Here is a 19,935-nt window from a genome sequence, read left to right as displayed (position 1 = left end):
ACTTTCTATTCTGCTTAAAAGTTTAGTCTTAAAAAATTTATAAAACATAAGTGAAAAACAAAAAGCACAGCAGCATACTGTTTGTGTCTCCCGCAATGACAACTCTAGTTCTATCCGCAGAGCGTCGCCATTCTAATCATTATAGCAAAGAAATATTCTCTCTCAAATGGCATTATTGTTTAAAAAGGCTCTGAAATGCTTTCATATTATGATGAATGGATTCAATTTCAGAGAGAGAGAGAATTATTGACTCTTGCAATAAAACCCTAACATTTTAGATCTTAAGATTTCCCAAGAAGAATGTTGAATTGTTGAATCATGAATTGTTGAATCACGACTGAAACCGGGGAAAACAGATCATAAAATTTACAGTGGAAAATTGACTTCTGAGTCACAATTAGTGGCATGAATATGCATGAAATTATTGGGTCAAACGCGGCTTATTTAAATTTACTTGTAAACATCTCAAAAATTTACATAAAACAAAAACAAAATACAATAAATAAGTAAACGAACTAACTAAAGTTTTTTATGAGTTTGATGAGACAGGGCAGACAATAAAATTAGCAGAACAATATGTTTAAAAAATCTCAGCAGCGATTCATACTAGAGCTTTCTTTTCTGCCCTCTTTCCCAGTAGCGTTTCATTTCTTCTATTCTTTTAAACCCTTATTTTTTTAATAATTGCAATATCATTATCGTTGTCCTCGTCCACAGTCAAGACTAATTTTTGATAGTCTTCATGTCTGCTAACTTCCACATTTTCTTCTCGCTGATAACGTCAGCAATATTATTGGCTATTTTGGTTTGTAATTTCGCCGATGGTGCAACAGATTGAAGGGCCATATGAGCAAAAACCAATTTTATGTGTTTTTCTTGTTTAGTATGACGAGGTCTATTAGTTAGACCACGTTCAAATTGTTGCATAGTAATTAATTGTTGACTTAATGAATAGTGAAAAAATAATTGTTGTAGCTTTAAAGATGTCACTGTTCATCATGAGTATTCTTATGTGCATGTTCAAATGAATATTAAAAAAAAATAAAAATTGAAAGAAAAATGAAAGTCCAAATCATTGCCATCTTCAACTAAATCATATTTTAAAGTATTTTAAAAAAAAAAACTTATGAAAAAGATTTGGAAAAATAAATCATATAGAACAAAAGTGGAGATGAGGTAGACAAACACACTATTAATGTGACATCATGATAAATAAGAATTAAAATGTATTTATATTAGGATAGACCAAAACAAGGTTAAGATTGTATATAAACATTTAAAATTATAACTCCCTATATCTATTTATTATTCATTGTTTGAAAAGGTAAGGGATTTTGGTTTCATTAATTATAATAATCATAATAAAAGAATTCAAATAAATAGTGTATGTTGTGGATAATTGTTATGTAAATGAGAAAGGATTTGAAGTGCTGACATTTATTTTCTCTGCATCTAACAACAAACTCATTTACATAGATAATTATACCATTTAATACTATATGTTATATTTACTTAAAAGTAAAATGTTTTAACCCATTATAAGTCAATAATGCTTACTATAAATACATGCATGATAGACATACATGCATATTTAATGATAATAAATGTAAGAGCTAGTCTTAAAACATACCAGTATAATTGATTATACTTAGAAAGAAGAATGATCAAATACCATTTACATAGATCATTAAAAAAAGCTTAAAAAATTAAATGGAGAAAATAACACATTATTTTTATATAAATAAAAATTAAAATCAAATTCATCCCACTAAAATTTCTAACCCCACAAAACTCAGTCAATTTCCCTTTCCAAAGTATAAGAAAATGAAAGATAGCTTGAAGTAAAACTTATCAAGTTGAACCGTCTGGGATAAATTTAGCAAACATTGACTTCAAGTCAAAGCCGATTTCTGGCTTCCTTGCCTTAAATGCATTTCAAAATCAGGGAACAAGAATTTATAGCAGACCTTGGCATTTTGCATAAAATTGAAGAAATGGATTGTTTCAAAATAGGGAAAAAAAAAAGATGATATCCCAGAGTGCTTCTAAATCGAACGCCAAGTTACTATAACTTTGATGCAGAGAATAAGCAGAGAATAGCCAGAGAAGTGAGAAAGAGTAAAAAGAACAAGAAGAAGATCGCGTCTCTCAAAGCCGCCTGCTCAGTTATCGGCATCTCAGCTAATACAGTTTCAACACTATCCGACGGCCGTGATTTCCTTTCTGTTATTCTTGCCGAGTGGACATGAAATGGCGCCTGAGTAGTAGCTTGTGTCATAGAGAGCAGTGATTTCGATCCTGCGACCACAGAAATTAAAATTTCCATATAAAAGAATATTTGAGGTCTATATTGAACAAATATTATTGGTGCAATTCCTTATCTTTCAGTTTCCATTCACTAGCTCTTATGATACCTGGTGGTTGCACTCTTGCAAAAGAATTTCAGGAAAAAGAAACAGATATTGACTAGGGTTAAATATTAAAGAAAAGAGCGGGCAAGACCTAAACCCCAAACACATTTTCTTGTTTTTTTTTCACATATATTGAGAGCATCGTAATTTTCAGCATTTTAAGGAAAGCACGAAAGAAACTACAGGGAAAGAAGAGTTGAACAATATAAAACTTGTGGTTGGTGCAACACAAAATTTTCCTTCGGCAAATAGATTATGTGTTCGAAACTTGCAAAATATCAAGTGAAGAAATAAAAAATATTACGGCATACCTTCTGTGTCTTCTGCAGTAGCCATGCCAGTTCCAGCAAACATGATGATCGCCATTCCCATCATTACTGCAAAGAACCACTCATATTCTATCTTAAATGCCATTTTCGAAAGGAAAAGCTGTCAAATGCAGGCAACTTCTGACGAATGGATACTGTTTTCAGAGAGAATGTAGTAGATTTTACAGAAAGCCTTTTAAGGGAATTTCTGCCTGTCCCTTGCGATAAAACCCTAATATTTTATATCTTTTAGGATATTGCTGTCTTGCTTCGGATATAGTTTCCTTATACAGTTCTAAAAAATAATATTATTTTGGGAGAAGAATGTTGAAACGTTGAATAGTGAGTGAAATAAGATAGATAAGATGAATGCAGATGCGCGCGTGGAATGATGAATGCAGATGCGAAAGTAATGGAAAATTAGGAATGATGAATAAGACGCAGACCATGACATAGTAGCAGGCGCATTGAACGATGCAACCAACTAAAGTGCAGAAGAATAAAATTTGTTTTAGTTGAACAATGAAAGGAGTAAGACAGTTAAGAACTCAAAGAACCACATTGGGCGCTCTGAACGAGGCAACCAAGAACTTCCCATCAATACTCCTCGTACATGGAGTTTAAAAGAATAAATCTAGTTTTACAGTTGAATTGGTTGGGGAGGGATAAAACAATTGGAATGGGGAGGCCATCTTTATGGTAAGTTAAAAAGGGATAAAAAGTTAAAACGTGGAAATCGGTTGGTAATCTTAATGTGGAAGTCTTAGATGAGATCGCTAACATATGCATTTCAGAAGAATTCCTGGACTCTAGCTATTATTGCTAAATTCATAGGTATATGGCTATCTATGGAAAGGATTAGGATATGGATAGAGTAAACATGGAAGAGCCTTAATTTGGAGTTAGATTTTTTTTTTTGTGTTAGTTTTTTTATGGATAGTATTTTAGTTAGAATTTGAGAGATAATGTGTTTAAGGGTGGGTCTTGATATATGAAAATTCAAATTTATATAATTTTGTTTAGTTCTTAAGTTTGGATTCTCATTAAGAATTTTTGAAAATCTTCATATCAAATTAGAATGTTATTATCTTCAAATAATCATATTTATTAATAAAGTTAGAATTTGAAAGATTTAAAGAGAATTCTCATAATACCATCAACTCTAGAAATCATGTCAATTAAAGAACTAAACCAAACTCACATTCTTAGCATTAATAGGAATAAGAAATTTAATTTAATTATGATAAACCAGCTATTGAAGATCCTTCTATTTATTGAAAGGCAAAGACCACAAAAATGATATGAATTCAAAATGAGACATTGATCTTTATGAACTCAAGTAAGATAAACCTCAAATAATAGATCATCCAATATAAATGAAATTATTGAGATAAATATCATTCACATACAAAATATATCATAACAATATAAAATGTGTTAATTCAGTGGAATTTACCTATATATCACTAAAGATAAACTGTAAGAGGTGAAGATGAGGGTTACATTCACACCAAAATGAATCCAACAAGAGAAGTCTTCTACATCCTTTCTAATACAATTTATATTAAATTAAGTGACTTTTAAATATTAATCCTACTATGCAAACATATGAAGATAAACACATTTTGTTTACTCATCAAAATATCACAATCCTTTGACTTCCACATTTTGGCATGGCCTAAAATTGAAGATGTTTTATCTTTTTATAAGCATTCTAATGAATCGTTGATTCTCAATATCTTAAATCAATATTTTCTACATGTAGGAATTCAAATTGAACATGATTGCTTATGGCACAGTACATAATCCAAATACATGTTTTTAAAGATTGCACTAATTTGAATATTAATGCACATAGCAGGCAGTAGAAATCTTTTGTCTTCTCCACAAAACATTTTTTTGGTTTGTTCAAAATGGTTTTATGTTATTCACAAACCCTCTCTTCAAATTTGGTTAAAAGGGCTTCGGCCCTAGCTCACCCGGTCGTGGATCGCAACTTAAGGCGTGGGTATGTTCCCCATGGTCTTGAGTTCGAGTCCCCGGCTGTGTTAACTCTCTGTGTGTGTTTCTACCTTGTGAGTGGGTCGTACACACTGGGGGATTAGTCTTGCTTCGGCAAGGACACCTCCAGATTCCACGATAGTGAATATAAAAAAAATTTTGGTTAAAAGAAAAATGATTGTGAATTTGACATGGTTAGAAATAGTGTATAATTTAAATTAGGATTGAGATTTTAAATCAATTGATTTTTTTAAAATATGAAAAGGTTCCATGTATATCTAGATTTTATTTTTTAATTTATTTTAATATTAATTGTTGATTCATTTAATGTGGTTAATACTTATCAAACTTAATGAAAAAAAAAGAGTTTAGTTTAATTCAAAAATTTTAGAATATAAAATGATTTGCATGTAGAAAGGTTGCATTTATATCAAGATTTTAACTTTTACTTTGTTTTAAGACTAATTGTAGATTCATTTTAACATTAACACAACTCAAATTTAATGATTCATTTTAAAACCCTTAGGGTTTAAAATCAATGAAGGGTTAAAATTAATATGCCCTAATGTTAATTGATGACATCAAGAGTTAATAATTTTAGTTTTAGTTAGAGATTATTTTAATAACTTTAGTTAGAGTTAAGCATTTAAATTAATTTAATTATAAGCAATTAAAATTCAACTTACTTTATCTTTTGACAATTATTTACAATTTAAAGACTCAAGCAAAACTACATTACATAAATGATTCACGCAAAACTACTTAAAGGAAGAAAAATGGTTTCAATTAGTGTAAACAAAATTGGACCATATCTCTAAACCTAATTAAATATTAAATCAAAGTTAACCCTAATTCCAACCCTAAACCAAATTGAAATTCTAATCCTAAAACTTGATTTGATTGAACCTTGATTGTAAATCTAATTGAACTCTAACTATGATAACAAACCAAATTTAAAATTAAAACAAATTAAACCCTAATTTTTTATCTAGTTGAACATTGTATTTAATAAGACTCTAACCTTATACCCAATTAAACAAAATACCATTTATAATAATAAATCATTAGATTTATAAAAGAAAAAAATTATTAAAAAAATTGAAATCAAATTCATTTAATTATATAAATATAACAAAATAATAAAATTAACAAATTATTCACATTTTAATAAATAATTCTTAATTATATAAAATAATAAAAATTCGATATAATAATTTATTTTAATTTATATCTCTATCATATATATGTGTGCGCTTAAATACCTTTAGGTAAAGCTGACTAATGATATCCCAAACATTAAATTGGCGGGACGTGTAAATTTCACCATTTTCACAGAGCACAAACAAAGTCGATTTAATTAAAGGACAAAACTTCTAAACACACAAAACCCAGTCAATTACCCTTGAAAATTTTTAATTTTAAAATATATTAAAATGAAAGTTTGCTCCTAGTAAAACTTCATATGTGAATTGTCTCAGCTAAATTTTTCGAATATTGACTTACAATCAAAGTCAGGTTTTTTTTTTGTTTCTTTGCCTTATAATATTAGATTGTAAAATAGAGAGTATCAGAGTTTAAACACAAAATTTTAATGGAAGAGGGAAGGAATTTGATATTTACAAATGATAAAAATATAAAGATAATGATACAAATTTTTAAAATCAATTTACAAAATATGAATTCTCTTATTTCAAATAAAAGCATAGCTTAAAAATAATCATTAATAAAGTGATCTTTACATTTTAAAAAAAAAATTAAAAAAAATTTAATTCTTTAAATGATACATGATATTTAATCAAAATTAAATTATACAAATAAAAAATAGATTTGAAATAAAATTTTATGAACTCGCTTTTAACTTCATAAACTACGAGAGGTGTTGGGAAACAGGTGGTTGCCTCTTCAAAACGCCCAATATTAACGTTGTGGCCGGCATTTTATTCATGGGCGCTGCTGCAGTCATCTTACACTTAAAATTGCAAACAAAATATTTGCAAATAGAATCGCAATGCTTCTTTGTGCCAGAATATATCCATATCGAATCGTAATGATGCTCGAATATTTCCAAATCAAATGGCAATGCTTCTTGTGCCACAATATTTCCAAATCAAATCGCAATGCTTCTGGTGCCTCAATATTTGCAAACCGATTTGCAATGAACAAAAGCAAATCATCCATGATCCGAATTGGCAAGAATTCAGAACCGTTTTTCATGATGTAGTGATGAATTTGCCCTTATCAGGCATTACAAATGGTCCCACCATCTTCGCAGTGACAAAGGCATTTTCTGATACATCATATTATAAGCTTCCTGCTGGTCACTGCATATCAATAACTTACAAACTACTTTGGTCTGTGCAGTAGAATTACAATGGAAAAATCGATTTCGCAGCATTCTTGCTCTATTTTACAACATCGGCTTTCTCAATGGAGGAAGCGGTGAAGCAATGTGCGGTGATATATATGAAGATGAAAAGAGAATTTCATGAGGAATTTGTGGGATCGCCTTAGCTGGTCTCTACCCCATGAAATATTGAAGGAATCACCGAAGTGACCTTTCTTTAAACTATGATCCCTATTATGAATAAAATAGGTCATGATGTTTATAATATGTGTGTCAAACCAATAGCAGAAAATGGTTTTACTAAATGGATGTGATAACAGATCCGGCAATTTTTTAGTCTTAATCAACTGATCTCTAAAATGACTTTCATTATTTGTTCCTCTTTAAATTAGAAAAATGGTTGGCCAGATTCACATTATTATAGTTATAACATCAAAGCTTTCTTGTAACCTTAGATAATTTTTTTTATTATTTTATTTTTATTTATAACTCTCATTGACAAGCATTCTCTTCTGGTATTTTTATTTTGTTTCGATGTGAATGCAATCATCATTTTGACTTCTTATAATTGAATTTTAATGAGATGTTAGAATATCTGTAAAGTTTGAACATGATTATCAAATTTCATATGTAGTATGTTGGTTTAGTTAATGCGAAGAAACCTGCATGTTTTATATAATCTGTAAATGTTTTTTCGTTTTTTGGTCCTATTAATAAAAACTGCGAAAGTGAGTTGAAATAAAGTTCTTCCTGATACGATATCTGTGGTTTCTTTTCTGAATTATTTAAAAATAAAGTAGGAAGGAGCAAGATAAATAAAAGTGCCTCCTTGCATTATTTTCTCTGTTGAAAAGAAAGGATTAACCGCTAGTACATTTGTTGACTCTTTAGTTAGATACAATATACTGATGGGACACATTTTATCTCTCAGCTTAAAACATTGGACAAATTGCGTATCTAGAGAGCATTCTCTGTTTATAAAAGAATATAAGGAAATAATTTACAAGTCATCTCATAAAGAATTAATGTGTGTTACATCATTCTTGAATATGGATGCAATGGTTTAGTAAGGTTCATTTAATGGGATGTATTATGTTGTATGAACTCCTGTTTATATTTGTAAATTATGAGAAATTAAGCTATACTGTTTTGCATCCCTCAGGTTTTAGTTTCAACAAATTAAAATATTGATGGCAATAATAGAAATAAACAATGATTAAATATGAGTAAAATGTTGTGACAAAATTATCCGTAAGACTTTAGTTTTTTCAGACCGAAATAGAATTGTATCAAACAATAAACATTTACTTTTAAGATAACCGTTGTATTTGGAGTGGAGAATGGAATTTTGTGTAGAGTACTCAAACAAAAGCGAAATTCAACAAATAAAGTTTGATACGAATTTTTAGAGCCACCTTGCTATGCCTTCTCATAGCCGTTGATTCGCTCGATTGGTTGGATAGAACTAGTACTGTTAATAGGCTTAAAGGTTCATTTATCGTCTTTTCTAGCCATTGATTTTGCTTAAAACAAATGGCTCAGATCAGTTTAAGAGTACTTGAATTCCTTGTGATATGTGTTTGAAATTGAGAGAGTTCTTAGCGTACGAGAAAAGAAACTTAGGGCATAATGTTGTTGCCATCACTAGCCATAGATCTGTCTTTAAAAGAACTGTTCAGATCTCATTCCACAAAAATTCAAAGTTAATTAGGGTAATATCATTTTAGTTCTAGAAACATGGATTAGAAGGGGTCACTAAGGGCATGTCCCCATGTTGCCGCTTAGTTTATTTTGACTAGCAGCACCTGCTCAGCTTTTTAAGGAGCAATTTGTGGAGTAGGTGGCCCCATGGATAATCAAATGGCTGCTTATTTTTATGCAATCTTCTTAAACTATTTTGTAATGAAATTATTGATAATATTTTTTACAAATAAAATTCATAAGCTTATTTCAAAGCTTATTTTCATTTTTTAAGTAGCTGTGCTCCACTAAAATAGCGAAAGATTCTAATTTATCCTTTTCTCTTAATAATAATTTTACATGAGAACACTCTCACAATTTAGCTTCAAGAGAATTAACTAGGTTTTGCACTCCATGGATTCAAAAAGTATATCTGACTTGATATTTTTTTGTCAACCTCTACATGTTGTTTATGCACTCTTCTTTCCAACTTAATTTAATGCACTTACTACATTATTAATCTGTGTCTAATTATCACTAATTGTAAGGAAGAAAAGATATACTTTTTACACAAATAATAAGAAATTTAATATTGCATAATCTAATATTATAAAACACACAACTTTTGTGTCATCTCACTATCAAACAAAAATAAATATTTCCCCAGTTTCTTCAATGATGTTACTAAAGGTTTTTTCCTCTCACCACCTTCGTATGCCCTCACTCTTTTGTTTTTCTACATCTAGTAAATTCAACAATATCATCATATATTTTTTTTGATAAAGGGTATAAAGCCTGAATTATATATATAATTTTAATAATAAAATTTACATAAAGAAAGGAATTATGAATGCAGAACTTATGTACTGCAATCCCAAAAGATGATTACAGAAACACGCTAGGAGAACTATGAACCAAGTCATGGAAACACATGCTAGGAGAACTATGAACCTAGTCATGGAAACCCTAACCAACTCAAAGACCACAAGACAAATAATCTGTACCACACAAGACACGAAAAAATACAGAGCATTATGACACTGTACAAAGCCAAAAAAATTACAAAGAGCTTTTAAAATTTGGGAGAATTTTCTCCCCATCCTTCATTATCCTTTCTTACCCCTACAATATCCTTTCCTTTTGACTAAATATCTACTACCATATCTGCTACCACACCTTAGTTTTCTATAGACACAACCTTCATATGCTAAAGAGACATAATCTTGATAGTATGGGGTTTATAGAGTAATAGTCAATGGAGCACATAGAAAACACCAAAGAATCGACCAACCATAGAAGAAGAAATGATATTCAAGAAGAGCCCTATTAATTTTCAAAAAGCTTATACAAGCATTTCTTAAGATATTTTTAGGTAAGAGTCCTCCCACCCAAGCGTTGACCTCAAGGAGACCATAGTTCTTCATTGCATTATCCAAACCCTCTAGAAAAAAATTCCACTTTCACATATTGTATTGCAATTTTGAGCAATAGGCCATAATTTTGTAACACGTGAAATCAAGTGGAGAGAAAGATAGAACCTCCTGTGAAGGATAAATGTTGGGGTTCTTTCACATTTAGAAAATTCTCCCCAACAATGGTGATAATGGTCCTCTCAACTTTTGAACAATCCGATTTGAAAGTTCGCTTGAGATGATCTGTTAGGATTTAGAAATGAATTAGAAGAACAATGAATTCACAGACAAAGACAAATGAGATACACAATATATCATGGTTCGACAGATTGCCTACATCCACACTTAAAGAAGGGGAATCAATGTATGAATAACCAATCTATAACAAATCTGGTTTGTACATACACATCTGCAAGAAGCTTTAGAATACCTCTCACAAAATGATATTCAAACAGCTCTTAAAGAGCTTTATAAACGGAAGATGAAGAGCCAAGAGTTTTGGCGGCAAAATGGAAGGAGTCCGTTGGACTTCACTTCCAACAATCTACCCCTTGAAGGCCAACAAACTGCTGCAACAAGTAGATTCCCCCACTCAGTCCTACTATCAGATATTGGAAAGGCCGAGAGAAGCTTGACAAAAATCAAACTTCTCCCACTTAACAACTTTAGTGAGCACATCAGCTAGATTCTTTTCGGTGTGAATTTTATCTACATGAAACTTACCTTCTTCGACCATGTGACGAACATAATGACTGCAAAAATCAACATGTTTGGACTGAGCCTGAGATGCCTAATGCTTAGTTGTAAAGATGGCACTGCTATTATCACAAAACAAAGAAAAATCTTATTGCTTCAAACCCAGCTTGCTAACAAGAGTTGCAACCATACCATCTCCTTGGCTACTTCAGAAAGAGCTATGTATTCAGCCTCTGCAGTCAATTGAGCAACTGTATGTTGTAATTTAGAAGCCTAACTAATCACTACCCTAGCAAATGCGAAAGCATAACTTGAAGTAGACTTCCTTTTGTCTAAATCTCCAGCAAAATCAAAATTAGTATACCCTTACAAGTGTGCCTTGCCCTTCCCAAACCATAAGAAAAAGTTTGAAGTAGCCTTGAGATACCACAAAATATACTTGACCGCCTCCCAATGTGATTTGTCTGGATTAGACATAAATCTGCTCACCACTCCCACAACATGAGCAATATCCAGACAAGTAGACACTATAGCATACATAAGAATTCCAACTATAGATTTGCATAGAATTTTGTCCATAAACTCCTCATCTTCTTGTGTTTGTGGACACAATTAAGAAGACAACTGAAAATGAGAGGCTAAGGGGACACATATAGACTTAGCATCCGCCATACCAAATCTGTCCAATACTTTTTTAATGTAACCTTGCTGAGATAGTTTAAGTTCTCTCTTTTTCTTATCTCAAAAAATAGTCATTCCAAGAATTTTCTTCGCTAGCCCTAAATCTTTCATGGAAAAATCATTAGCTAAGTGAGTTTTAAGCTCACAAACAATCTTCATGCTTGTGCCGGCTACTAGCATATCATCCACATAAAGAAGAAGTATAACAAATTCGCCATTCAGTAGCTTTTTAAAATAGATACAAGGATCAAACTCACAACGAATAAACTTGTGATCAATCATAAACTTATCAAATTTAAGATACCACTGTCGTGGGGCTTGCTTAAGCCCATACAAACTCTGTTTCAATCTACAATAGAGATGTTCCTGACTCTTTTTAATAAATCCTTCAGGTTGATGCATAAACAATTCCTCATTAAGGTCGCTATGGAGAAATGTCCTCTTCACATCCATCTTTTCAAGCTCAAGATCCTAGGCTGGAACTAATCCCAATACTGCTCAGATGGTAGTCATTTTGGTTACTGGCAAAAAAATTTCTTTAAAATCGAGGTCTTGCTGCTGAGCGTATCCCTTGTCATTCCTCTTTCGGAATACCAAAGTCTAATTTAGTTGAGGGACTTTGGTTGATCAAATATACTGCTGTGTTACAAGTCTCTGCCCAAAATTCCTTTGCTAGACTGCATTTGATAACATACATCTTGCCTTTTCAAGGATTGTCCTATTCATCCTCTTGGCTACACCATTTTCTTGAGGAGTTAAAGGAACAACCTTAATTCTTCTAATCCCCTTATCAACACAAAAGTCATCAAATTCATGTGAACAAACTTTAGATTTCGTAGAGAGCATATAAATCCATACTTTCCTTGTACAATCCTCAAGAAAGGTGACAAAATAGTTAGCTCCTCCAATGGAGGTTATCTCGGTAGGCCCAAAAACATCCGAGTATACAAGCTCCAACAGTGTTGTCTTCGTATCACACCCACCTTTCAAAAAATTGACTCACTTTTGTTTTCCATAAAGACAGGTTCACAAAAGGCCAAGTCAACAAGTTTGAGGCCCAGAAGGTGATTTATTGTGTGCATAACATCAATCCCTTTCTTGCTAATATGCCCAAGCCTTTGATGCCAAAGATTCGCTTTGCTATCCTCAATCACCATTGCAGCTCCCACTTCACCATGAGTGTTAAATATATATAGACTACCCAATTTATTTCCATTTTCAATCACCGTGATACCATGAGTTACCTTCCAAGTATCTGGAAGAAAATTTACATTAAGAACATGATCAAACAGCTTTCCAATGGATATCAAATTTTGCTTCAATTGTGGGACATGCCAAACATCTTTGAGCAGTCGTGTTTTACCACCTTCTAATGGTAGCAACACATCACCCTTGCCTGTAATTTCACAATCTTTGTTATTTCCTAAGAAAACATTTCCAAAATGTTCTTCTTTGTAGTTAATGAATGCTTCAAGACATAAGGTAGCATGATGGGAGGCACCAGAATCAAGTACCCATGAACCCGGGGTAGGGTTGGTTGTTGAATGGATTAGTACACTATCATCTTTGTCGTAGACTGTATTTTCTTTGCTCTCCTGCACCTTCTCTTGTGCCCTTTTGTAGTTTCTACAATCCTTCTTTACATGACCAACTTTTCCACAAAACCAACAATCACCATTTATGTTTCTAGACTTTGATCTCCTTGCTGATTTCAAACATGTATGATAATTATTTCTTCCTCTATTATGGATCCTACCTCTATTTTCGGTGCTTACCACTGTTAAGGCTTCACCGGATGAAGGTTCTTCATTCTTTCTTCTTGAATCCTCGCTGAGAAGAGTAGCTGCTACATCATTAAAAACTAACTTATTTTTACCAGATTTTGATGTGCTAACTATTGTTACAATGCCATCCCAGCTGCTTGGCAAAGAGGATAATAAAAGAACAACCTTGCTGTCATCATCTTGTGTCATCCCCACTGAAGTTGCTTGACTAATCAATGTAATAAATTCATTGATGTGATTTCCCATAGTGCAACCTTCCTTCATCTTAAGCTTGTACAATCACTTCATGATAAACACTTTATTGGCAACCCATGCCATTTCATACATGGCTGTGATTTTGTCCCATACATCTTTCATTGTTGCTTCAACCGTGACATTGAAGAGGACATTGTTGGACAGCGAGAGGAAAATTGTCACTCTTGCCTTCTTATCTAATTTTTCCCATTCTTCATCAGCCATCATAGTTGGCTTCTTTGCTTTCCCTTCAAGTGCAAGTGAAAGGTCTTTCTTTATCAGCAAGGACTCCATCTGCACCTTCCATAACCCGAAGTTCTGACCGAAAAAGTTCTCTATCTTTGATTCTTCCATGATTCTGGAATTTCAACCACCCAAATCTTAATAGCAATCTAACCCTGCTTTGATACAAAATGCTAGGATTTAGAAACAAATTAGAAGAGTAGAAATAGAATAACAAATTCATAGATAAAGACAAATGAGACACACAATATATCGTGGTTTGACAGATTACCTAAGTCCACACTTAAGCAGGGGAATCAATGTATTAATAACCAATCTAGTTTGTACATACACAGCTGCAAGCAGCTTTAGAATACCTCTCACAAAATTATATTCAAACAACTCTTAAAGAGCTTTACAAACAAAAGATGAAGAGCCAAGAGTTTTGGCGGTAAAATGGAAGGAGTCCGTTGGACTTCACTTCCAACATGATCCCCAGTGAATGGACCAGACGTGGGAAATTCCCATTATTTGAGTGGGATAAAAATTCTTCTATTGAGTGCCTTGTATTCCATTATGACCCCTTGAACTATGAATTCAGAATTAAATTGAAAATAAAAGTTGTCTGGTGAAGAAATAAACATGAGACCCTCCATTCTTATAGCCAAGCCAAAATCTTCAAACAAGCTTTGACAGGCAAAAACAAACCATATTAATAACTTACACATGTCAAATGAAATTAAAAATATTTGGAATATATTGGGAAATCCACAAAGGCTCCACCATATAAATTCATGATGATTCTAACTCATTGAAGGACACAACTCGAATAAATTATGAACAGTTTGTGAAAACGAGCATACGTAGACCTTGATTTGACAATATTCCCTAGGGCCCAAAAAGAAGTGTTGCCAACAAAAAGAGAAATGAAACCATTCATTGCAATTGAGAAGGGTAGTTAATGATTTAACCAAACATGTTAGGAAATAAACACTTAGGCCATATCATGTTGCATAATTACTACAAGATCTGTATCCACTCTTGCATCTTCCTTAATAAAATTTCTCCATTGTCTAATCGACATCCTTTATTTTCCAACCCATCCACCAACTTTTTTTCTTCCATGAAATAATGATTAATTTGATATTGGTCAAGATAATGGAGGAAACTCCAAGCCTCCTACAATATGTATTCAGTTTTCTAGTTTAGAGATTGGAAATTATTGAATGCAAATATAATGTTCATAGAGTCTCCTTCTAGGATTAGGTTTTTGATATTAAGCTTACTTTCCATTCTAAGATCAAACATGTGTTCTCTAGATTCTACCATATTATTAGTTCAATCTAGATTTCTTGTTTCCCATGCTTCCAAAATGACACCCTCATGATCTCTCAAAAGATATCCAACACTCAAAGTCCTACACTCAAAGTCCTGAGATTCCCTTTCGTTGGTCAATCAAAATTTAATTTGGAGTGTCTAATATTTGAGGGTTTTCATTTAATTTATTTTCTATTAACCTTCTTCCTTACATTATTAATGAGGCTTCCCTTAAATGGTAGCTTTACATATTTCCATTCCTTAAGAACATTATCCTTTCAAGATGTGAAACAAGAGTCTAACCTTTTAATTCACATGAATCAGACCATTTATGTTTAATTGTATAACCTTTAACCACTTCTGAAATTTGATTCTAAATCTTATAAGGAACAACCTCAACCTTATTCCTTTCATTTCTGAAAATTTTCTTGTTCCTTTCCCACCAAATATTCTAGATCAAAATAGTATGAGCAACCTCCCAAAGGATTACAAAAAATGATTCTTTGTACAATTTGGATCAAGTTTCAAAGAACATTAAAAATTGGAGTGAAGGGAGTAGACCAACTCAATTTATTGAGTAGCCACAACCAACATTCATATGTAAAAGCATGTTTGAGAAGAAGATGATCCTTTTGTTTCTTCATCCTTGTCACACAAAACACAATTGAACACTAGAGTAATATAATGCCATCATATTGCATTTTTAAAAGGTGTGGTTAAATAATATATGGTTAGTTTTTCCATTACTAAAGAAATTATTTGGATAAATGATGGGAAAAATATAAAATGAGCATACAAAACATGTGTAGAAAAATCTCATGGTTTCAAACATGCACTTCACATTGTTCAAGAATGGGATTTTTAAACAATTGTGAAAATCCCTTTGAAAAGAAAAAATGTCATGCTACAATGGCTTATCAGCATACAAAATGGTACTTTTACATAATTCAAAAAAACCATTTGAAAATAATAATAAAAAAACTCTTTTTTATAGCCCCTCTATTTCTCAAACTACTTACCCTCTCCATACTTCCTATCTACAACAACAAGATGGAAAACATATTTAGGTAGCTATATATACCTATCTTTTGTAGAGTTTGTGAAATTCCCACAAAATAGATCAAATATGCACGTCAAAAATGAAAATGTGAGTTTAGGCACCCGTAAATTGAACCAAATTATGCCTCTATAGTGCTAAAAATAAACCCTCGGGTCCTCTAAAATAGGAATTTAAAAACATTTCAAAACTATTACTAAAAATAATATTGCTAGGTCCTCTAAGATTTTGCATCTTTTTCATATCGCTCCATAAAATTGGACAGAAATAGTAAAGGGACAAAATAAAATCCTATTTAAAGAGCATGTAGGGAGGGATCATGGCTACTCTTTATCTCATGCATATGTCTACAACATGTTATGAGTTGCCCCTTTGGTGGGAAAATGAAACTATTGTCAAAGACAAAATATATAAAACTCAAATAAAAAAATGACAATTTGGGTCCACTTTTTTATGTTTTATGTTTTTTTTAAAAATTGGCATATGAATTCATGAGTTGTGATGTTGCTATAATGGAAAGAGGAGAGATTTGTCTCTTTAGTTGGCTATATAATCTATCATCATTATGTCACCCTATGTGGTATGTGATCTTGTATATGATATGATGTTTTATGATGCATCCATATGCCATTTTATTGGGAGAATTATTGTAGATAGATTTTTTCCATTTGGTAAATATCATCTATAATATTCTAGTTATTTTTTCTATAAATTTTGATTCCCTATTTTTATTTGGACAAAAGTTTAACATGATTGAAGTTATCTAGTTTCTAATCTCTTGTTAAAAAATGGTTGGTTCAAAACGCCCAATATTAACATTGTAATCTCCATTTTATTCATGGGCACTGCTGCACTCATCTTAGACTAATTGTAAACCGAATATTTGCAAATTGAATCGTAATGCTTTTTGTGCCAGAATATTTCCAAAGCGAATCGCAGTGCTTGTGGTGCCTGAATAATTGCAAACCGAATCGCAGTGAATAAAAGACTTTTGAGTTGGTCCACTAGTCCAGCTCAACACGCATAATTTTTAATTATATTTCATTTTAATGTAGTAGAAAATCTAAATTTTTGAATGAAAATTGATTGAGTTTTATGGGGCCTTCAATTAAATTGTAGTTTCTGCTCTACTTGAATAGGCAAAAAAAAATTTATCATCTCAATATAATATTTGGATATCAATATCAGTTTTAATAAAACATGTGTATAATTTGATATAATTTATAATAATTTATTATAATATGAATAATATTTTTTAATTTTATTATTAATATTATATTTTTTATTGAATGAATTCAGTTTTAATATTTATTTACAAAGAATCAATCTAATAATCTTTTATTCACTATTTAAATGATATTGTGATGGTATTTCAATATTTGTCATTCTAAATATTATGAATTGTATGAGTATGTTTTGGTATTAGTTATTCTTCTTATAATGTAATTATATTAAATATATTTATATGTTCATTACACATATATTTATTTTAGACATGATTGAATTACATATAGAATCAACATATCATTTCATATTAAATAATTATATCAATATAAGATATTTTATTAATAAAATAAAGGTTACATATTAAAATATCATTCTATTTGTACTAATTTTTTTAAAATTGAAAAATAAAATATAAATAAAATAATGATACGAGATACTCTAATTTTTTTGACTAAATAGTTAAAACAATATTTATATAAATTATTATATATTTACTTGAAATAGTTTGAAAATAATACTACGACTTAAATTGTTTATTTATTTGAAATCTTACCTTCTGCAACAATGAAAGAGCCATAGAGTTCATAATGCATTGTAAGCTATAATTCTTTAAATGTTTATTTGTAGATTATATGCTTATTTTGGTCCACCATAATATAAATATACTATAATTGTGATGTATGAGGTGATTTCACACTGAGTGTTCTTTTACCTCCTGTAAACTTTAAGAAGTGATGGGAAATAGCTGTTTGCCATTTCAAAACTCCCAATATTGAAGTTGTGGTCTGCATTTTATTCATGGGCTCTGCTCAAGTCATCTCACACTTATAATTCGCAATGCTTGTGGTGCCTCAATATTCGCAATGCTTCTGGTGCCTTCATATTCTCAAATCGAATCGCAGTGAATAAGAGCAAATCACCCCTTTTGAGCTGGTCCACCAGTCCAATCAGCTCAACAAGCACAATTTGTGTTTCATCCATGATCCCAATTGGCCAGCATTCAGAACAGTTTTTCATGATATAGCGCTGAATTTGCCGTAGGAGGCTTCTTCATACATGACAAAGGTGCGGCGTTCTCTAAGGATGTCTCTTGTACGTATACGTAAACAACCCCATTATATTATAAGCCTCTTGCTAGTCACTCCATATCACTAACTTACAAAATACAGAGGAATCGATTTCTCACAGTAGTTTTGCTTTATTTTGCAATATCGGCTTTCTGAATGGAGGAAGCGGTTGACCTAGGGTACAGCCGCGCAGATTTCTGTTCTAAAGAAACGATGATCCACAAATTTGAGGAGTGGGCGGGTGTGCATATATGAAGATGAAAAGAGAAAAATCATCAGGACTTTGTGGGATTGCCTTAGTTGCTAGCCATCCCACAAAGCATTGATTCCATGAACTTTCTTCAAACTATGATCCCCATTATAAATAAAATGGGTCATCAGATAACCACAAACGTTGTACATAAGTAAATCAATTTGATATATGACATGTGATGCATTTATTTTGCCCTATAATTCTCTTTTATATGATATGTGTCATACCAACAACAGTATGAAAATGGTTTTACGAATTGGATGTGATAGTAGCTTAATCAATAATAAAACCAATCCAGTTTTCTTTTAAATGACTTTCATTACTTGTCCCTCTCTAAATTAGAAACATGGCAGATTAGTTGTTATAACATCAAAACATTCTTTCCCTTAAGATAGTTTATATCTTATTTTATTTCTAGCTTTCATTGGCAAGCATTCTGTCGCGGTGTTTTATTTTGTTATGCCAATGTCATCATTATCTTGATCTCTTTCAATTGAGTTTCAATCAGGCATAAGAACATCTATAAAGTTCACATGATTATCAAATTTTATATTGGTATGACTTTTTATTTATATGAATGATATTTATCTTGAATATGGATAACTGTAAAATCTTGTTATTAGAGGCTTTTGTAGTATGTTGGTTTAGTTAATATGAAAATTCTATAGTCCATAAATGCTATTTTGAGCTAATCATGAAGTCCGAAATATATTCAATTTCTTTTCTGTATTATTTAACAAGAAAGCAGAAAGAAGAAATGTAACTAAAAGTGCCTCTTTGCATTATTTCTTTCTCTATTGAAAAGAAAGGATTAGCCAGGATTACATTTACTGACTCTTTAGTTAGATACAATATATTGATGGGATATATTTTATCTAACAGTTTAAAACAATGGACAAATTACCTATCTTTAGACAATTCTCTTTTTATAAAAGAATATAAGGAAATAGTTTACAAGTTATTTCATAAAGAGATAATGTGTGTTGCATCATTCTGGAATATGCATGCAATGATTTGCTAGGTTCATCCAATGGAATGTATTATGTTGTATGAACTCCCATTTATATCTGTAAACTATCAGAAATTGAGCTATGCTATTTTGCAACCCTCCAGTTTTACTTCTAAACAAATGAAGATAGTTTTAAAATATTGATGGTAATAACATAAATAAACAATGATTAAATAAGAGTAAAAAATTAGTGAGAAAATTATCCCTAAGACTTTAATATTTTCAAACCGAA

The 19,935-nt window shown here is 31.5% G+C and overlaps 1 protein-coding gene and 1 pseudogene across 2 annotated transcripts; both read right to left on the bottom strand.

The window, feature by feature from the left end:
• The window catches only part of LOC131870096 (ATPase family AAA domain-containing protein At1g05910-like), a 38,155-nt pseudogene that overhangs the window by 7,092 nt on the left and 11,128 nt on the right, over positions 1–19,935 (bottom strand).
• LOC131870089 (uncharacterized) lies at positions 1,837–6,821 on the bottom strand. Of its 2 annotated transcripts, XM_059215796.1 has the most exons (3): positions 6,619–6,821; positions 2,723–2,788; positions 1,837–2,298 (listed from the first exon to the last, which is right to left on the bottom strand). In XM_059215796.1, exons 1-3 carry the CDS (start codon positions 6,681–6,683, stop codon positions 2,199–2,201), a joined length of 231 nt encoding a protein of 76 aa, XP_059071779.1. In that variant the 5' UTR covers positions 6,684–6,821; the 3' UTR covers positions 1,837–2,198. The 2 variants fall into 2 exon arrangements, with proteins under 2 accessions (XP_059071779.1, XP_059071778.1); XM_059215795.1 differs by lacking the exon at positions 6,619–6,821 and having other exon boundaries at positions 2,723–3,376.

The sequence above is a fragment of the Cryptomeria japonica genome, unplaced genomic scaffold (genome assembly GCF_030272615.1).
Source record: "Cryptomeria japonica unplaced genomic scaffold, Sugi_1.0 HiC_scaffold_287, whole genome shotgun sequence".
Lineage (NCBI taxonomy): Eukaryota > Viridiplantae > Streptophyta > Pinopsida > Cupressales > Cupressaceae > Cryptomeria > Cryptomeria japonica.
This window is presented reverse-complemented; position numbering and strand designations above follow the sequence as displayed.